General features: G+C 38.5%; 1 protein-coding gene across 3 annotated transcripts in view; it reads right to left on the bottom strand.

The window, feature by feature from the left end:
* Positions 1-19,403, bottom strand: part of LNPEP (leucyl and cystinyl aminopeptidase) — a 43,003-nt gene that overhangs the window by 19,178 nt on the left and 4,422 nt on the right. For 2 of the 3 annotated variants that reach the window (XM_030469712.1, XM_030469714.1), the window contains exons 2-7: positions 10,294-11,134; positions 9,293-9,431; positions 5,499-5,630; positions 2,926-3,046; positions 2,168-2,322; positions 1,728-1,841 (exon numbers count right to left, since the gene is read on the bottom strand). In XM_030469712.1, the coding sequence (XP_030325572.1) occupies positions 1,728-1,841; positions 2,168-2,322; positions 2,926-3,046; positions 5,499-5,630; positions 9,293-9,431; positions 10,294-11,134 (1,502 nt within the window). Of the gene's footprint in view, positions 1-1,727; positions 1,842-2,167; positions 2,323-2,925; positions 3,047-5,498; positions 5,631-9,292; positions 9,432-10,293; positions 11,135-14,344; positions 14,446-19,403 lie in introns of all 3 variants that reach the window. The other variant, XM_030469713.1, reaches the window with a different exon arrangement.

Below are 19,403 nucleotides of genomic sequence, written 5' to 3'. Positions count from 1 at the left end.
CCGCCCAACCTGTAGCTGTGCCTGGGATTGCCCCGACCCAGGTGTAGGACCTTACACTTGGCTTGGCTAAACTTCATAAGGTTGGCATCGGCCCACCTCACAAGCGTGTCAGGGTCCCTCTGGATGGCATCCCTTCCCTCCAGCGTGTCAACCGAACCACACAGCTTGGTGTCATCAGCAATCTTGCTGAGGGCGCACTCAATCCCACTGACCATGTCTCTGACAAAGATGTTGAACAGGACCGGTCCCAACACCGATCCCTGAGGGACACCACTCGTTACAGGTTTCCAACTGGACATCGAGCCATTTACCACAACTCTTTGCGTGCGGCCATCCAGCCAGTTCTTTATCCATCAAGTGGTCCACTGATCAAATTGATGTCTCTCCAATTTAGAGACAAGGATGTCATGCGGGACAGTGTTGAACGCTTTGCACAAGTCCAGGTGGACGACATCGACTGCTCTGCCCCCGTCCATCAGTTCTGTAGCCCCATCATAGAAGGCCACCAAATTGGTCAGGCAGGATTTCCCCTTAGTGAAACATGTTGGCTGTCACCAACCACCTCGTTGTTTTTCATGTGCCTTAGCATGCTTTCCAGGAGAATCTGCTCCAAGAGTTTGCCAGGCACAGAGGTGAGACTGACTGGTCTGTAGTTCCCCGGGTCTTCCACCTTCCCCTTCTTGAAAATGGGGATTATATTACCCTTCTTCCAGTCATCAGGAACTTCATCTGACTGCCATGATTTTTCAAATATGAGGGACAGTGGTTTAGCAACTTCATTCACCAGCTAGCATGACTCCCATGACTAAAATTGCAAATCACAAACACTCCTGCAAGCTGGTTCCAGAGCCCTCCTCTCCTAGGAGATACCTTTACCCAGGGTGCAAAATTAGTCTCTCCACTGCTCCCTCCCTTTATTTCTGCTAATCTTTGTTTCTCTGCATTCATTCAGTGACAGAGATGCTTTACAGCAGTAGCTGGTATCCCTTCCTTAGAGGGCAAAAGATCAAGCTTGAATCTTTCATGTTTTCAAGGGTTTGAAAAGCTAGGTCACTTAGTACCTGAGTACTTTCCTTCAGCCATATGTGCAAACACAAGCGCCAGTGGGAGCAGTGCTTTGTATTATCTGTGTAACTCAATGCTTTCAGAATCCGTTAGGTGGGACCATATGATACTTTTCTACCAGATCCCCTGATTTGTGAATACCAAACTGATTCAGACAGAAACAAGTACCACAATGATGGAAAAACAGAAATTAGCATCGTAATACTTAGTAACCTGAAGCTCTGTTGCTTCTTATGTCTACTAGGAAAAAAGGGTACTACTTTCCTAGTAGTCTACTAGGAAAAATACTTGGTCAATGATATGCCTGGACTTTCTGTGTAAAGATTTTAAGTTATAATTTGATATATAGACACCTACATGTTTTAACGCCTGCTGTCCTGCACAGAACACTTTAACCTACACAAAACACAAAGGCTGAATGTAGACTACTACCAAAACAAAACAAAAAACAAAACATGAACACAAAACCAGCATACCCAAAGCCCACCTCCCAAACCACTTCCAATATAATGAAATTGCCAAAGTAGAGAGTATAACCTCAATGATGCCCAAAGGGAATTTCAGTATAGGGTATAGGTTTTTAAGTATCAGTCCTTTATGGGCAGCATTAAAACATAGATCATACTGAAGGTACAGTAAATGTAGTTACAGAAAGTACTTACTGAATGTAATTCTGGAAAAATCTCCTCCATGGCAAAGTACTCCATGAAAGTGGCAAATCCCTCATTCAGCCAGAGATCATTCCACCATTCCATAGTTACAAGATTGCCAAACCACTATAAAAGACCAAAAATATAATTCTTTTTTCATAAATAAAATCAGATTAGTACAGTAACACCTCGTCCATCCTTAGCTTTATCTTGCGGCAAAATCAAGTTCAGTCAAAACCACAGTAATAATTGTGCATTAACAACTCCCTAAGTACATCAGGCAGAGTTGCACCCCACCTGCTGTACTGGAAAGAAATACACCCACTGGTATTTTCAACAGATACAACGTACAACCCAGTCACAGTGAGGACACAGGTGAGTTTAACAACAAAATTACATTAAAAACAAAAATAACACACCACATTTAAACAATGACATCCCCAGTCTAGTACCTGGTGGGCAAGCTCATGTGCTATCACAGCAGTTATTAACTTCTTATCCCTTACTGAAGAAGTATTACTGTCAAACAAGAGTGTTGATTCTCGGAAGGTGATCAAGCCCCAGTTTTCCATTGCACCAGATTGAAAATCAGGAATTGCCACCAAATCTGGAAAAGATTTGAGAAAAGCTCTTGAAAACTGCTAGTTAGAGCAATTATGTATTTCAAAGGTACCCGTCCTGTTCGATAATCCCTGAACACCTCATTATTTAAATCCTGTGGTGTGGACATGTGCTCACATCTCAAGCAACACAGAAGCCCCATAGACTTACAGCTATGCTTCTTTAGCACTACTCTTACACAAACTTAAAGCACTATGCAGACTCTGCCTTTAGACCTTGCATTAACAACTAATGAGGAAATGGGGCTGCCCCTATTGAAAGCAGTGGTTTAGAGGACTACATTTCATTATCTTTCCAGTCAAACTAATATATGTAGAGAAGTCAGGGCACAGATTTTGCACTAGTGAACATGATTCACTGATTGAGAATTCTGTATCTCCATACCAAGGCACATCATGTTAAATTTACACCGATTGCTTTCATGTTATGTACAATTATAAGCAATCCAGTGTCAAAAGCTCATAAAAAAATTCCAGCTTGAGAATCACTTAATGATCATACTTACACACGTGATTTTTTTTTTATTTTTTCTTTTTTAAATAATTTAGGCGGAACCTTACTTCTCAATTTGCACATGACCAGGACTTACCTAATTTTTCAAGAGGGTAGTTTATTAAAAAGAAGTTTTGATAAAATTCCAGAAGTTTCACTGATGTGTTTAGGGCATACTCCACTTGGTTTAGATGCTGTGGTACGGCATAGACAGATACCTAGTCCAAACAGAAAAAAAGATTTTGCAACATATAGCTACAAAAGCTTTAGAAGTCAAAGAGAAGCTTGCAGAAGTTCTTGTAACAGATACAACAGTTTTGGGAGTACACAAGTCAGTTACAAATACTAGTTATAAAGCTGTCAACGAAGAGTTAACTCTTGCTAAAGCTAGTCAAAATACAGACAGACTATACAGGTGACCTATGTGTATGTGAGAACAATTCAATGCTGATACCTTTAAGGAAAGTATTCATGAAGGTCTACATGAACAGAAGTTGATCCATTTCCTTTTTCACTCCCTTATGACTTAAGTGACATCCCTGCATACCTCAATTAGTCTGTAAATTGAATCTATCACTATGGTAACACCAGTATCATCTGCAAGAAATTCTCCCAAGAAATAATAACTGGCAAAAGTTAATTCATTTTCCTACCTAAGAAGGGCCACGTTAGACTTGATGTAAGAAGCACTCATAAAAATTGAGAGATTACAGCCTTCCTTTAGTCACATTGTAGTGGCTATATCAAGAACATAACTTCGATTAGGTTACAGGCTGATCCAGGTTTAGGATGCCCTTTCATACACAAACAAAAAATATGCTGAGACTAATTTTCCTGTTCTCTTGAAAAAACCCTCCCTTTTACTATGCTACAAATCAGTAAACAAATGACATTTCAAATAGATAGATAGGGTGATCTTTTGAGTTTGAATCAGTAAGACAAAATCTAGTGTTCCTGGAAATGTGTTCTTAGCTGAAAATTTTAAAATCAAAATCAGAGGATCTTCTGGAATTCTTAGACTTCAAATCTAAGCAATTTTATAACATTTAAGACAACAAGCTTACTATGTGTTAACAGAGTTACAATTGGTTAGCTCAAACCTTTGAATCTCCCAGCCACAAATTGCTGGAAGCATTATGAGAAAATGACATTATATGCTTCCTTCTTAAAATCTTCCTTGGCCTACTAGAGGCTGTTGGCAAGAAAACAACCTACTAGCTAGACTTTGGCCTTACTTGGTACAACCATTCTTATGCTTTCTCCCTTTTAGCTGGCGAGTACTCTTAGATACTGCAAAATCCCTTGTGTTTGGTGCTTTCTAAAGGTCTGCTGGACTTCCCTAGCTTGGCCAAATCTTGCTTGGTGGTCAGAATGGAAGGAGAAGCACAGTTAAGAACTTTTTTCCTTAGTTAGAAGACATCACACAGTCCTTTCCTCCTGTCCTACATGCCTCTGCCTTAAAATACTTCTGAAGTACTGACAATCCATGCAAATTACTCTTAGTTTTATGAACGAAGCAAAGCACAGCTCATAGGTAGTTGTTTCCGGCTCTGCAAACAAAAAACATTTAGTATGCTCATCAGTTTTATGCCTGGTAAAGAACTGGCTATATGGTTTTACCAGACTACGGTTCGAATATGCACCTGAATGGTAGCCACAGTGTGGGGGCTGGAGGGGGAATAAAAAAAGTAGTGGTCTAACTTTACAGGTTAGATCAAACAGTCTGTCCTATTCAGCTATAATTAGAAATACTTGTCCAGGTCAGAATCAAAGCTTATTGACCAGCATCTTTACTTGTGTATACTGGATTAAACAGAGGGCTGCTTCTCTTTCTCAGTGTTACTAGCAGTATTCCCCCTGCTCTTTCTAGGCAGGTACTGGCACTTCTGACATTTCACGAGGAAGGGCCATTTCCTGTTAGAGAGTCATGAAAACCATTGCTCACATGAAACTCCTGCACCTCCTAAAATGAGACAAGGGAGCATCTCCTAATATTAAAATGCTTTTTCTTTAGTTACTCTAATTTGCACACATTATAGGAACTGCTCACTGACCCTGCATGCCATATCCCCATGAAGGGCAAAGATCAAACAGGACCAACTGTTCGATTTTTTCAACCTTTCAAAAACAAAAACCTCACAGTGAAATAGTTGTATTCAGGTGACTAAATGCAGACATAAACTTAGTCTGTTTGCTTTACTGCAGGGCATGGGTTTGTTTTGGGTTTTTTTAGTAGGTTATCTTTGCAGGTATAGAACATATTTGCAGCTTGAAAATAGTATGTATGCTTCCCTGGTAACTATAATGTTTCTGTACATCATCCGAACAACTCCTGGTTTTCATGACATTACTCCCTCACAGATTAAGCATTAAAACTAAAAGTTTAAAGCTTTCAGCTCTGACAGCCTTTAAGAATTTTAGATTTTGTAAATTTCCACTGTTAACGAGACCTGATGCTGAGTCCCTTACTGGAACTAGTATAAGCACTGAAGTCAGTCCAACCTGTAGCATATGGCTTTTTCCCCCTATACTATGATGAGTATAATAAAAGCGAGAAAATAAATTCAAAAGAGACAAAGTTTGCTTGTGAGTTACAGATTTTTTATGTTGTTTCGATTGGCTGGTTGACTTGAGAGGGGTGAGGGAGAACTTAAAATGCAACAAACATACCAGACTCGCATTCGTTTCCCTACTGATGTTTTTCAAGTCTGCAACAACAAAGGCTACCAGGTAGGTGCTCATCTTCAAACTCACAAAAAACTCATCTTGAACAATTCCATTTGTCACAGGAGTAGTAGCTTTCTGCAGGTGAAAGGAAAACTTATTAATGTAGACAAAAGAACATTAAGACATGCAAGGAAACAATGCTAAATTAAAAAAAAAAAAAAAATTAAAAAAACCCCAATCTAATTTAGTTCACACTTCAATCCTTTGTATAATCCAAAATCTACATAAAGATTAGCATTTATTCAAGAGGGCTTTAGGCTAGATCAGAGACACAGTTCAGCATAGCCTACTAAAAATAGTGGTATTGCATGAGTTTAACATGTCTCTTCCCAGAAGCCTCTTCAAAACTAGGTAACCAGACATACTCACTATTTTAAAACGGCAAAACAAAAAGACACTCACACACACCTTTATAAAAGAAAAGAGATTGTATTTTAAGAAGTGAAGAAAACCTAAGGTTTCTGTTAATTTAAAGCAAAAACTTACCCAGCTTAAAAACACACTGCCAAATATAACTATCTGCTCAGTCTTCTGAAGTAAGATACCATGGTGTATCTTAAATTACATTTAGTGCAGAAGTTTTTCTTTAATATTAGTCCTGGAAAGGCACACTATATGCCTTAAATTACTTTTCTGTATAGTCCTTCACAAGCATAAATTACATGAACAATAAAGTGAAATGTTTAAAACCCATGTAGTGCAGAATAGTAAAGGTCTGGAGACAGAGATGGCAGTTCATATGCCTTCCTAAACTTCGTAAATAAACTTGCTTCCAGAAATCACAAATATTTAAAAAACAACAAAAATAACCTCAGTTTTAGACATGGTCATTTCAAACCAAACAACGATTTAACATTAAACTGCCACAGAAAATTTAGCTGTCAACCTTAAAGAGGAATAGATTTTTAAGCCAGAAGACATAATCGGGACAATAATCTAGCCTGACCACTGCATAGAACAGAACGCCATCACTGAATTCCTTCAGCAAACTCAACATTTCTGCATTTACTGCAGCTTAATCTTCATAAAGAGGTGACACCCTATTTAAGAAAATATACTGTGGCTGCAGATAAACTGGTTCAAAAATCACTAATTATAAGAGAAAAAAACCCACAACACAACCAACAAACAAAAAAAAAACAAAAACACCCCACTAACAAAACCACAACAGAAAACACCACAAGCCGCAAACATACACAGTTTATTTCTAGCCTTATTGTGTGTCAGCCACTACATATTGATAACTTAGTAATGCACATGCTAGTTGAGAAGGCCTGCCTCAAAGATCTCTTGCTCATGTAGGTATTTATAGAAAACGAAGGTCACATTTAACCTTCTCATGGCTAAATAAAAAACTCTCTCCGTTCAGCACAGCTTATTACCAAGAACTGCAGTTATTACAGAAGTATCTGTAACACTTTTTTTTTCCTAACAGGGGTTTGTTTAAGTGTTTATTTTCAGAAGCAAACCTATCCCAGTAATGATCTCACCAACACAATATAGTTCTATACAACACAACATTCAATTCTCACATTTCTTTCTTTATTCACAAAAGAATCAACTCACTAGCCTGTACATATTGCATAGGGATACCATAGTATGTAAGAGAATACCTAATCCAGGCTATATCTAAAATGTAAGAATTCAGCATGTGCTAAAGCTCTCGTGAGATCAAAAAGCCCTCAAGAAATAAATCATAAAACCATGCCACTTAAAAAGAAGATTTACACATAAAAATAGGTACCATTAAAAAAAAACCCTCACGGATACAAGGAATAGTGTTGTGTTGATGTAGCATACTACTTCACAGAAACTCTTGTCTAATTTCCTTATTTATACAGTTAAAAAAAAAAGTCTTTATTGTAATTCACATGTGCAAGTTATCTGGACAACTTACAAAAACAAAGGAACTACTTTTGAACACATTAAGAGACTGCATGTTTGGACCTTGTACAACAAAAGAGGAATTATACAGTATCAAATTATCAGGGCATAGATTTGGAGGACAAAACGAAAATAATATTGCTTGCAGTATAAGCACAAATGAGTAATTATCTTGGAGATGTTGCCCATCAGCAAAATCATCAATTCATTTTCTCTATGTTTCTATATCTTCTTGATAAATTCTAATTAAACCTGACCTGTTCTTTTGACACAAGAAGTCACATTTGATCCCCAGCACTAAACATACAACTTCATTACTTTTAATGTCTTTTTCTAATACTATCTTTGTTCCACATCCAGAAGCTTTCTCAAATCTTTATCAGACATGCAGGTGATGTAACAGCCTGGGTTTTTTCATATTTAATTCACATTTCTTGAGGTGTGAGAGTTAGCTATTTACAGTCTAATTAGAAGAAGATCCTCTGGCAACAAATAATAACTCGCTAAACAAGAAATACAGAGTTGCCCTTTCAGGCATGTTTGCTGGACTCAAGTTACAATTCTTGGCAACACAGAGCTTGAGCTTCTCTGGAGATTCTCTCAGGAAGACTGAAAAGCCTCCTCATATCTCTATCTGAGTGAACACTCAGTGTTCACTACATCATGACCCACTTGCATAGCTTGCAGGAAGACACAATCTGAAATGTCACAGTCATGTCCAATGCCACAAACACAGACACTGCATTTTCCCAAGTGACTTCTTCCTGTACATGCAAAGTTGAATTAACACGTCTCACCAAAGACATGAAATCTGGGTGAAATCATAGGAGAAAGTAAGGAAAGTGATGGAGAGTCTAGGTTAAATGATTCAACAAAGTACTTAATGAGAAAGGCACCTTGGAGGTGCTGCACAACCACATACGGTAGAAAAAAGAAAAAAAGGAAGTAGACACATGTGCTTGCTACCATGAGGGATCTTACTCTCTTGTTTATCCTCCTGGAGAAGTCTAGTACCACAATGGGCATTAGCAGACATAATAAGGGACAGTAGGCAGGTAACTGCTACCAAAGTAATAGCACCTATGAACCACAGGAAACACCCTCCAATGAGTTTCTGATAAATGGTAATAATGTTTTGATGAAAGACAACCTAGTTCAGACACAGACTAGGTAAGAAGTTAGTCTTGCTGGTCTGTCTAAATGAATTAGGCTTCCATAAAGGTGTGTCAAAAGGTTTAACATCATAAAGCATCACCATAAAATTCAGATACGCTCTTACAAGATTCTGTATGAAAAGATCTATCTGAAGGAATTTCAGATCCCTCATCCGTATTCTGGGGTTGACTCCGTATTCACACCTTACTTCTCGTTTTAGGCTCAAATGCATACCCTTCAAGGTGAGGCATACCTTTCACCAAGACTGTTGCTAGATATATAAAGTATTGGTAAAGATATTCCAGTATTCTGCACATGTGCAGTATCAGCAAACACAGAAAACTCAAAAGTGAATCTTAAGGTCTGTTGAGACTGTTGTAGCCAACAACAAAATTCCTGCAAAATAATGATTCATTTAAATGTAACAGGAATCCCTACCATAGCCATTCAACATCATACAATAATAGCCCTACAACAACATCCTACACTGTGCAGTGCATTGCGCAGTTTTCTCTACAAAGTTATTTAGTTCAAATCTTTGAGAAAGAGATAGTTGTTTTATTATAAAGTCACAGACTTTATAGCTTATCTGCTCAAGTCAATATCCTGAGCATTAATGCAACAAAACACAATGCAAAGCACTTAAACAGATTACCTAGGCAGCTGCTCTACTAAAATTCATCAACAAAAGCAGGTACCTTTGGCATATTTGACAGAGTGGAAAGTTTCTCATCTCTCTTGATCTTGATTAAAAAAGTAGCTTTAAACGCTGGTTCATCAAAGCATGGAAAAGCAGACCTTGCTGCCACAGGTTCAAACTGAGTTGCTGCAAACCATCTAATGGGAAGAGTAGAGAAGAGCAAATTAAGAATTAGGAAAAGCATAATTTCAGTTTATTTATGATAGAACAGTCATTTCCCCTCAAAACTCGTAAGTTTGTTATGGGAGTAGCTTTCTGTCAGCTGGTCCTGGACTGACCCATACTGCTTTTTCCATCTTTCATTTATTGCACCACTCTGTTTCTAGTAAATGTGCATGGACAAGTGTGTGCCAAAGGCATGAACACTCTTTAAGTACATGACCAGTGTTAAGACCCATTCAAAGTGGGTGGTGGTGGGTGGCAATTTCATTAATCTTATTGGTAAAAAACACTGATTTACCCTTTTTAAAAGTGGGTGTGATGTTTCCCTTTTCTCCAGTCACTTAGGACTTCATGACTAACATGGCAATTGAGAGTGGCTTGGCAACTACAACTGCCAGTTCCCTTATGACTGTGAGATGAGTCTCTTTGGGCCCCATGGACTCGTGTATGTTCAGGTTCCTCAAACAGTCTCACACCTGATCTTCTCCTACAATGGTGGGACTTTGTTCCCTCAGTCCCTTGAGACTCAGGGACTGGGGAGATTTGGGAAGAATTTCCAGGGAGAAACTAAAAATTAAACAAACAAAAAGCCACATTATAACTACCTACAACCTACTGCACTACATTTAACTGACAGAGAGGCTGTGCTGATTTACTGAACTCATCCATCAAAGACACTTTTTCAGGTTGATTAATCAGGAGATTAAAGATGGATTTTGCTCAATAGGAATCAGTTGTACAAAACATTCAATAGAAAAAGCAATCCTTGTTATTTCTGTTATTATCAAAGCACAATCTAGAAGTGACAGAAGAGAGAAGCTGCATTTATGGGCATACCTTTGCTTGGAAATCTCATCCTTGTAAGAAATTTTGTAAAAGCCGTAATAGGTATCTGATAAATTAGAAGAATATTCTATGTTGACAGTATAATTCTGTCCTACAAGGAGAGCCTCAGGAGCCATGACTGCAATCTGGTCGTGCAACGGATATTCCAGGAATTCAACTGGCTTTTCTTGATGCCCTCCTGCTGAAGTAATAGTTGCCTTGGTGATATTAAGTCCTGAGCTGTGAAGCACAATCTTCCAAGTTACCTGGATGATGTTAACCACTATCTTTACAGAGCCTGAAAATTTCAGAGTAGTTAGGTTTGGTTGCAAGACAAGATCATAATGCATTGGTACAACATCAGAAGGAAGTCTAATTTTTGCCCATGGAAATAGTTTTCCATTGGTTGCCAAAGGGTATATTAGTTCCATCGTATGATTTTTTTTATGGCAGCCTTCTTTGGTAAAGGTACATTTGGGAAGAAGATAAATCACCATTATTAATGCAATTGCAATCACAAGAATAACTGTGCAAACCACCATGGTCCTTGTAGACGGCAGTGAACATGATCCATTTGAACTTTGCCTATAGACAGACATGTTGTTCCGGAGACTGGAGCTTCTGTTCATGAAGGACATCCCCAGCAATTTTGCTGATGACTCATAATCCTCTTCATCATCATCCATTTCATGTTCTCCAAGGCCACGCACCAAGAGCCGTGAGCTCCTAGGCTCATATTCCACTTCATCAGGCTCCAAGGGATGTAAACAAGGCTCTTTTGCCAAGTCAACAACGTCAGGCTCTTCTTCAAACATGCTGTTTTCAATCATATTCCTGGGTAACTGAATTTGATCTGAAAAAGAAAAGACAATATGTTACATGATAAACAAAAGTCATGGTTATAATACCTCAGATATAGTTTACTGAATGGAAAACACTTTTACAGACCATGCAATCAAGAGCTCCTCAATTTTCTCTCAGGTTTGTTTCTAGAAAACCTTTCTGTGCTTTTCTGCCTGCCGTAATTTTTCATTTAGTATCTTCAAAAGATGCTTCCGTTGCGCATACTCAATCATGTCTTGCACTGTAACCAGGGATCAGCTATACCACGGCATAGCACTCCCAGTTAGAATCATAGAATGGTTTGGGTGGGAAAGGACCTTAAGATCATCCAGCTCCAACCCCTCTGTCCTTGTCCCCAGACAGGACACCTTCCACTAGACTAGGTTGCTCAAAGTCCCATCCAACCTGGCCTTGAGCACTGCCAGGGATGGGGCAGCCACAGCTTCTCTGGGCAACCTGTGCCAGGGCCTCACCACCCTCACGGTAAAGAACTTCTTCCTTATATCTAACCCGAACATCCTCTTATTAAGTTTAAACCTATTACCCCTTGTCCTATCACTACAGTCCCTGATGAAGAGTCCCTCTCCGGCATCCTTGTAGGCCCCCTTCAGATACTGGAAGGCTGCTATGAGGTCTCCACACAGCTTCTCTTCTCCAGGCTGAACAGCCCCAAATTTCTCAGTCTGTCTTCATACAGGAGGTGCTGCAGCCCCCTGATGATCCTCATTCATTGATGTCAGTGTCCTGGCTACATTATTTCTACCCCAGTAAACCATATTTGTATTCAACTAAATTAGTCAAGATGGAATATTTTTTTCAGTTGCAGGATAAAACATAGGCAGCCAATACAGTTTTAGAGGAGTTTCTGAATATAATAGTTAATGAGTTCTTTAATAAAGGAGAAAATCTGTCAATGTGCTGGCAGCTACACAAGTAAAACATCCATTTGACATTTTTAATCTTTATTTTTTACACATACCTCCAAAAAAGATGAAAAATATTTCTCAAATAAAAATGGCAGTATAAAAATTATTGTTCCAATAGATACCTTCTTGTACAACCCTTGAAAAAATCCATGCAGGTAAAAAGTTAAATCAGTGCCAATCAGATTTTGTCTTCACAAAAATTGTCCTTGGTAGATAACATTACTGAATATAAAAGGAGAATTGAAATTGATACAAAATTTTAGAAGTATCAGATACTTTCATACTCCACATGCAGTTATAATTTAATCAAACTTCTGGTCATGGCTATAACTGTTTATGTAAAAGGTTATCTTTCAACTAACCTACTGAAAAGTGGAAAAAATTAAAAGCACTCTTGGAAATTAATATTAGACATAGACATCCAAAAGTAGCCAACTTCAGAGCAAGGTACTTTTTTCATACTGTATTTAATACAAAGTACTATAAACAACATAGAAAGGATGTTAACTGGCTTTTGTCAGGACACCACAGAGTTGTCTAGAGAACAAAACAACTCAAATGGAAAAGCCCAAGAAATCCCACTCAGTGTTTTAGGGCCTTGACATTACAGTTGAGTTAGTCCCCTCTCACAGCTTCTAAGGGACTAGACAAAACTCTTGTCTGACTGCAAGGCTTCAGAAATGAAACTAATCTCTTTCAGATGTGAAGGTCTACTTATAATTGAACAATAATGACATCACGCCTCTATCCTCCACCTTTTATGTTCCCCGAATGAGAAAGATAAATTTTTCTTTTGATTTCAACATACTGAAAAGCAGGTTGATTTTTATTGATTTCTGATAAAAATGTACATTTTGCCAATCTATATAGAACCTATAATATCAGTGTTCCTATAACACATTAGTGATTTTATCTATATTGCTAAACTCCCATCCAATAACTGAGGATATTATACAGAAACAAATAACATTAATAATTTCAGGAATATAACTATATATAGCTGCTTGATAGGATTTAAGATGTTGAAACAGACTAATGGAAGATACTGGGAGGGTAAAGATTTGTGGTTCAGCAGTAGTCTTTTTCTTTTTTTTTTTTCTTTTTTCTTTTTTAAAGTCAGGTTTCTGTATGGCTGAAATTCTCATAGGTGAAAATAAAACACCTTAAAGAAAAGATGGCAAGAATGTTTTCAAACCAGATATACAAAGCTCCTCAACATTTACTTTAAAATATACCAAGACTTCCTGTTTCAAGGGCACAAACTCCAAAAATGATAGCGTCTGTAGCCATAAGACTGAAAAGGATGGAGCAAGAATTTTTATTCTAGCCCATGTTCTACTATGCTTTTCACTTTGTGTAGTATCTGTGTATTAAATCTCTAATGATACTAGCCTGCCAGCTATTCCAGAGTTAGACTGACAGACTGTTCAGATACCTTCAAAACAAGTAAGAGCTTCATAAATCAGCACCTTGCATCTCCAACAAAAAACTACGGGGTTACTTAAAAAATAATAAAAAAAAAAAAAAAAATCAAGCTTGAACATTTCCCTGTAAAGGACTTAAAAGAAGAAAAAAAAAAAAAAAAATCCCGCTCCACAAAAGTCAGTAGAAGGAAGGTGCAATCTGAACAAGCAATAAAGAGATGGATGAAAGCAGGTAGATTGCTGGAATTTGGATCTACCTACTCACCCTTGGTCCCATTGTAAAAATGCTGCTCTGACTAGGAATAGGACCATAGGGTCACAAGATACCTGGAACTGGAAGTGACTTCAGGAAGTCACTTACTCCAGCCTCCAGGCAAAAGCAGCTTCTGAAAGTTTCTGTCCCTGTGGCATTTCCCCGAACAATGTTCATGGTCCACCCTTTAGGCTGTGGTTGCAGTTCGCTTGTCCAGCACCATGGTCTCTACATTGGAGCATATGCACTTATATGTTAGACTGAATGCCTCACAGAGTAAAGAAAGAGGGTAGAAAGCTAAGTTTCAAGTGAACACATAAACAAACTACAGTAAAAAAATGAATGGAAAGACAAAGTATTGTGCAACGGAAGCTTTTTTTACAATTCCTCTGCCCAATAGTTTATCATGAATTCACTAAACCACTTGTAACAGAGATTCTGTTGATTATTCCTTCTGATGGTTGCCTTTCAAATCTGCTGTCTAACTTCAATCAAATTTGAAAACAGACCAAATTTCTTCAAGTCCCAAAGCAATCCCACCCCAAAACAACCAGCTGCTGGTGGAAGACACCCAAATCAATATCTGCTATGTAGAAAAGGCAGGTATTAAAACTCACATCTTAACTACTCCAAAAGGTAGAAGTCAACACAGCTCCAGCACCTGCCATGGCATGTGCTGCTGCATGGCCAGCAAAAGAGGTAGATGACAGGGGAGGCACTGCAGAGGAAAGGAAGAGAAAGACAAAGAGCGTAAATCTGGCAGAAAGTAGGCTTTATCAGCTCTGTTGCTCATAGAACAGTTCGCTTTTTGAAGAGCTTATTCTCTAGTAAGTTTTTTCTAAAGCCAACTATCTAAGTATTTTAAAAAGCTGCATGCAAGCACTCTTTCAGTCAAAAAGAATTATACAAAATAATCTCCAATTGAAACTAGGATGGAAAAGCTACAACAAAAGTTAGTTTTAAGGCAACTCACAGTTTTAATACCTAAGAGACATTCGTTTCTATGAAAACAACAGTTAAAACCAATTTCTGTGGAAGTATTCGCAAAAATTGGAAGCAATCAAAGTCTTGGTTCTTCTGCAGTGATAAAAATCTGTAAGATCAGAACTTTACTGAAGATCAAGGGCAACACCAGACTACTATTCTGCACTGGTAAGCATACAGACAAAGTATCAAAATGTTACTGGAGTTATGTATGTACATTCACAGAAGCATAGAAATTAGGCTACTTTTTGGAGAGGAGCCATGGCAAATGTATAAATCTTTTATACTCAGATAAACTCTGGACTGTTTGTTTCGTGCTGGTTCACTGGAATTTATAATATTATAGTGTGATTCATCAGTCATCTGAATTGAACTCTTACAACCTTTCGGTTTTAATGCATGAGCTGCTACAATATAGCTAAAAGCCCATGGGAAAGACAAAAAATGGTATTGTTAAACTGAAACAAGTCATTAGGAATAAGCAGCAGCCTGAGGAACATGACTGCAACCATCACATTTCACTGTGATCTTTCACACCAAGCATGGCCAAGACACAAACATTCCAATTCAAAACATACGCATTGCACATGAATTCAGATTCCAAATATGACATAGAAACTTGGTATAACTGCAATACTAGGGAACTTTAATCTATAAAGAAGCTGCATGTTCCAGTGAACCACCACAGCCGTGCCAGAGGCTGCAGGTGCGCTAGAGGCATTTGTGGTCATGCAAGTCCGCAATTAGAGAAGTACCGATCTGAGCTGCTAAAATGCACTACAAAAAATTATCTGTCATGAGGCATGAAAATTTAAATCTAAATCTTTACTAAACACAAGGGTAAACAAGGAGTAAAAAGGAAAAAAAAGTCATGGGGCTGAGTACTGTTGCTCCTTAATTGGCACTAATTAAATGATGCTAAAAGCATAAAGCTTAAGCTTAAAGTTACATCAGCTAGAAGCTTAAGCATACCCCAGTGAAAGTGTCAGTGTTAGCTGGAGTAAAAACTGGTTCCCACAGAGTGTTTGTTTAATTTGGGAGGTTTTGTTTGTTTGTTTGTTTCAATGAATGTGAGATCAAATATTGCAATAATGAGCTTCTGCACACACACTGGAGCAGAATTCTGCCAGTTGGTCTGTACCATGGAAATGAAAACAATACATGATTATGTATTCTAAGGCGCTCTCTTACCTTAAATTGCCATGAGAAACAGAAGCTGAGAGCGTAATCTCATGTAAATCCCTGTTTATTGGTCTTGGGTGCAAGTAAAAGGCTTTCTGAAAGTCTCTTCCTGATTTTTAAGGAAAGCACAATTGCATTTTCTTCAGCAGGGCCTCAGGCTGAAGAACCACATGTATCAATTACATTTCAACATTTACCAATTAACTTTATGTGGAGATAGCCAGACTATCACTGATAGGTCTTTTCAAATCTTTACTTTCATGTCATCAACAAAAAGAGTGTGGTTCATTTACTGAACACTTATTCAACTGGCAAAAAATACAGGGTTTTTTTAATACTTATCTGAAGGTCAATAGAGATAACTGAAGAATTTAAGGCTAACCAATACAGGCTTAGTCTGGACTTTGATAACCAACATAGGTATATAATCACAGCATCATAGAATGGTTTGGGTTGGAAGGCACCTTTACAGCTCATCCAGTTCCAACCCCCTGCCACGGGCAGGGACACCTTCCACCAGACCAGGTTGCTCCAAGCCCCGTCCAACCTGGCCTTGAGCACTGCCAGGGATGGAGCAGCCAGAGCTTCTCTGGGCAACCTGTGCCAGCGCCTCACCACTCTCATAGTAAAGAATTTCTTCCCAATATCTAATCTTAATCAAACCTAATGCCAGCCTAAAGCCATTCCCCCTTGCGCTATCACTACATGCCCTTGTAAAAAGTCCCTCTCCAAGTTTCTTGTAGGACCCCTTCAGTATAGGAATGCTGCTATAAGGTCTCCCTGGAGCCTTCTCTTCTCCACACTATATAATGTCCATTCACATCTTACCAAACATTTTCAAACTTCAATCTGGTATTTTTTCAACAGTGAAAAGCAGGGGAAGTGGAGAGAAGGGAAAAGGAGGGGGTTGGCTTAAATTACGCTTTGTTCTTTGGGCACTACTGAGAGAGAAAACCTTCTACAACTTCCAAAAACATTAGGCCAGTGTTCCCTTCTCAGCCAGGAGCTGAACAAAACACAGGATGGGAAAGAGGGCTCTGAATTTTAATGTTAGAACATGGGTTTGTGTTTCCCGTTTCCAATCTGATCAAGAGTATGTTTTGCAATTAAACATATAGAAACTGTTTAACCCCAGGGGCCTAATGAAAAGGCCCTTAGTCTTGCAGGAACAAGACAAGACAGGAAATTGTGTCTCAAATTTCTTGAGCTACTGAACATCCATATTCATGACTGCTGACTACCTTCTTCACTATATCTGTCCACCAATTTCATGGCTGATAAATACCAGGCTCATCACAACTGAAGTTGCAAAACACTTCTCTGCCAGTATCAGTTGTTCTGAGGAAAAATTTGTAGAGAACTTTGCAAAACATCTAACAGACTGTGAGTCATGCAATCTGACAGGGGTTTTTTGGTTTGTTTGCTTGGGGTTTTGCTGTTGTTGCTAAAGCAATAAATTCAAATTACCATACCCTCTCACCTCAAACAGTTTTTAAAAAAACAACCCAATGTGCCTTCCAGATTGCTATTGTTACTTAATACAAACTTGACAACTCCAGTCATAACACTATACAAACCATTTGTAGGTCACAAGCAAGTATTGCATGCTCATTGTTTCACAACTGGTAGTTCAGCTCACAAAAGCAATAATGTCTAAAGGTTATTGCCTATGACTTGCAATGCAGTGACTTTTATATGGTCTTAGGACAGCAACAACATATTTCCCTTTTGTCAGTCTCATTATGTAGCAAGACAAACAGCTTGGATAGAGAAAGACATGGCAGTGTGCCTGCATGGTAGCTCAAGAAATACTGAGATCTAAATTGCTCCAAAACCCTACCCAGGTATCATATATCAGCTTTGAAATCAGCTTCATTACAGCCATGGGGTTAGGGGCAGTTCAGATACCAGATGCTTTTCAGAAGGCACCCTGGGGTTACCTCTTTCATTCATTCTCATGATGGCAAAAGCAGGTGGGAGAGCTGCAGACTGCACTGAGTGCCAGATTGATCTATACAGCAGATGAACGCGCCCCATGGGGTCTGTGAAATGCTGCTGCAAAAATACTACCAGGGTCATTCTAGAGGGAAGTCCAACCAACAAGCTGTGCATACAGGCAGCTAATCTGGGTTGCTTTGCCCAGCAATGTACATATCCTTGTTCACACCACTGTTATTAGAAGATACGCACATTTCAGAACATATATACTGCTATCAGAAAAAGAAAGAAAATAGCAAAATGAGAGGAAAAGATACAACAGAAATATAACCCACAACCTTTGGTTCCTCTCTAGACAAAGTGTATTTTTAATCACCAATTTTATTTGGAAGAGAATAATTTCTGTAGATCATAGCCTTGCTAATGATACAACCCCTCATAGTAACAGTTCTAAACCCACGAGGGTTTTTTGCCTTGACTGGTCTTAATCCCACAATCATAATTTCTACAGACGAAAAATTGCCACAATATGGCCTACTCTTTTTGTGAAAAGGACCCAAGTTTGACAAAGACAAGATTTAGAATCTACATATTGTTATTTTAGATACACCACTGGAATGGCTTGCATGGCGGAGGGGGAAAATAATCACAAAGAACTTTTAAGTATAAAGTGTATTGACCCTCCTGCATTTTAACATTTAGTGTAGCCTCTTCTATTCCAGGCAGCATCCCTCAGCACAGCACTAGCCTGAACTTTTGCCAATCATCAATCAAGAGAGTTGCCAACAAGTCAGTTGCTGTGATGGAGCTTGCTAGCCTAATCAGCGTACATAATGCAGGACAAACACGGCATTCCTACCATAAGCAGTTACAAGTAATTCTATTGATGTGTTAACAATTCTTTCTCCGTTCTCACGTTTCTCTACTTCCCTCATTATTCTAACCATCAAATCGCTTTTAACTTCATGGCAGGTGCTGGAATACTCTGTTCCAGATTTGTTCCTAGTACATCCAGATCCCAGCTTGTACTGTAAAATGCCAGCAAAACAAGGATGTAAATCTTAGTCCATGTGAATGAAGCCCAGATTGTTTCTCAGCTACACAGACTGCATCTAAATTACTAAATTCATTTTTGAGCAGCCATTGCTATATAGGGAGTTCACAGAAATGCAGTAAAAGCAAATACATATCAAACTCATTGACAAAACAGGTTCCTGTTTAGCTTAGCTGACATAGGAACACAAGATATAGATGCTACAACACGGCTTTGTGGAAAAATACTATCCAGCAACATGCACTTCAACAACACAAGATTCACACATAGAAACAGATAGAATCAGCATTTTTTTCTGTCAGTAATATTTGACTAAAGTAAAATGCTTAGGATATGCAAAACATGCAGGAGGGAGAGAAAACACTGAGATTCTGAGATTTTTTTTTATCTACTGTCTCACCAAAACAGATTACTCAGTCTGTTGTTCAAGACTGAATATACAGTTAAAACAAACAGGAATCCTTCTGCTCCATGACACAACAGTATGCTATATTGACAGTTAGGTGTATGCCTGTTGT

This window comes from Strigops habroptila, chromosome Z (assembly GCF_004027225.2).
Source record: "Strigops habroptila isolate Jane chromosome Z, bStrHab1.2.pri, whole genome shotgun sequence".
In the NCBI taxonomy this organism is placed as follows: domain Eukaryota; kingdom Metazoa; phylum Chordata; class Aves; order Psittaciformes; family Psittacidae; genus Strigops; species Strigops habroptila.
The sequence above is the reverse complement of the archived record's forward strand: the minus strand, read 5'-3'. Positions and strand labels throughout refer to the sequence as shown.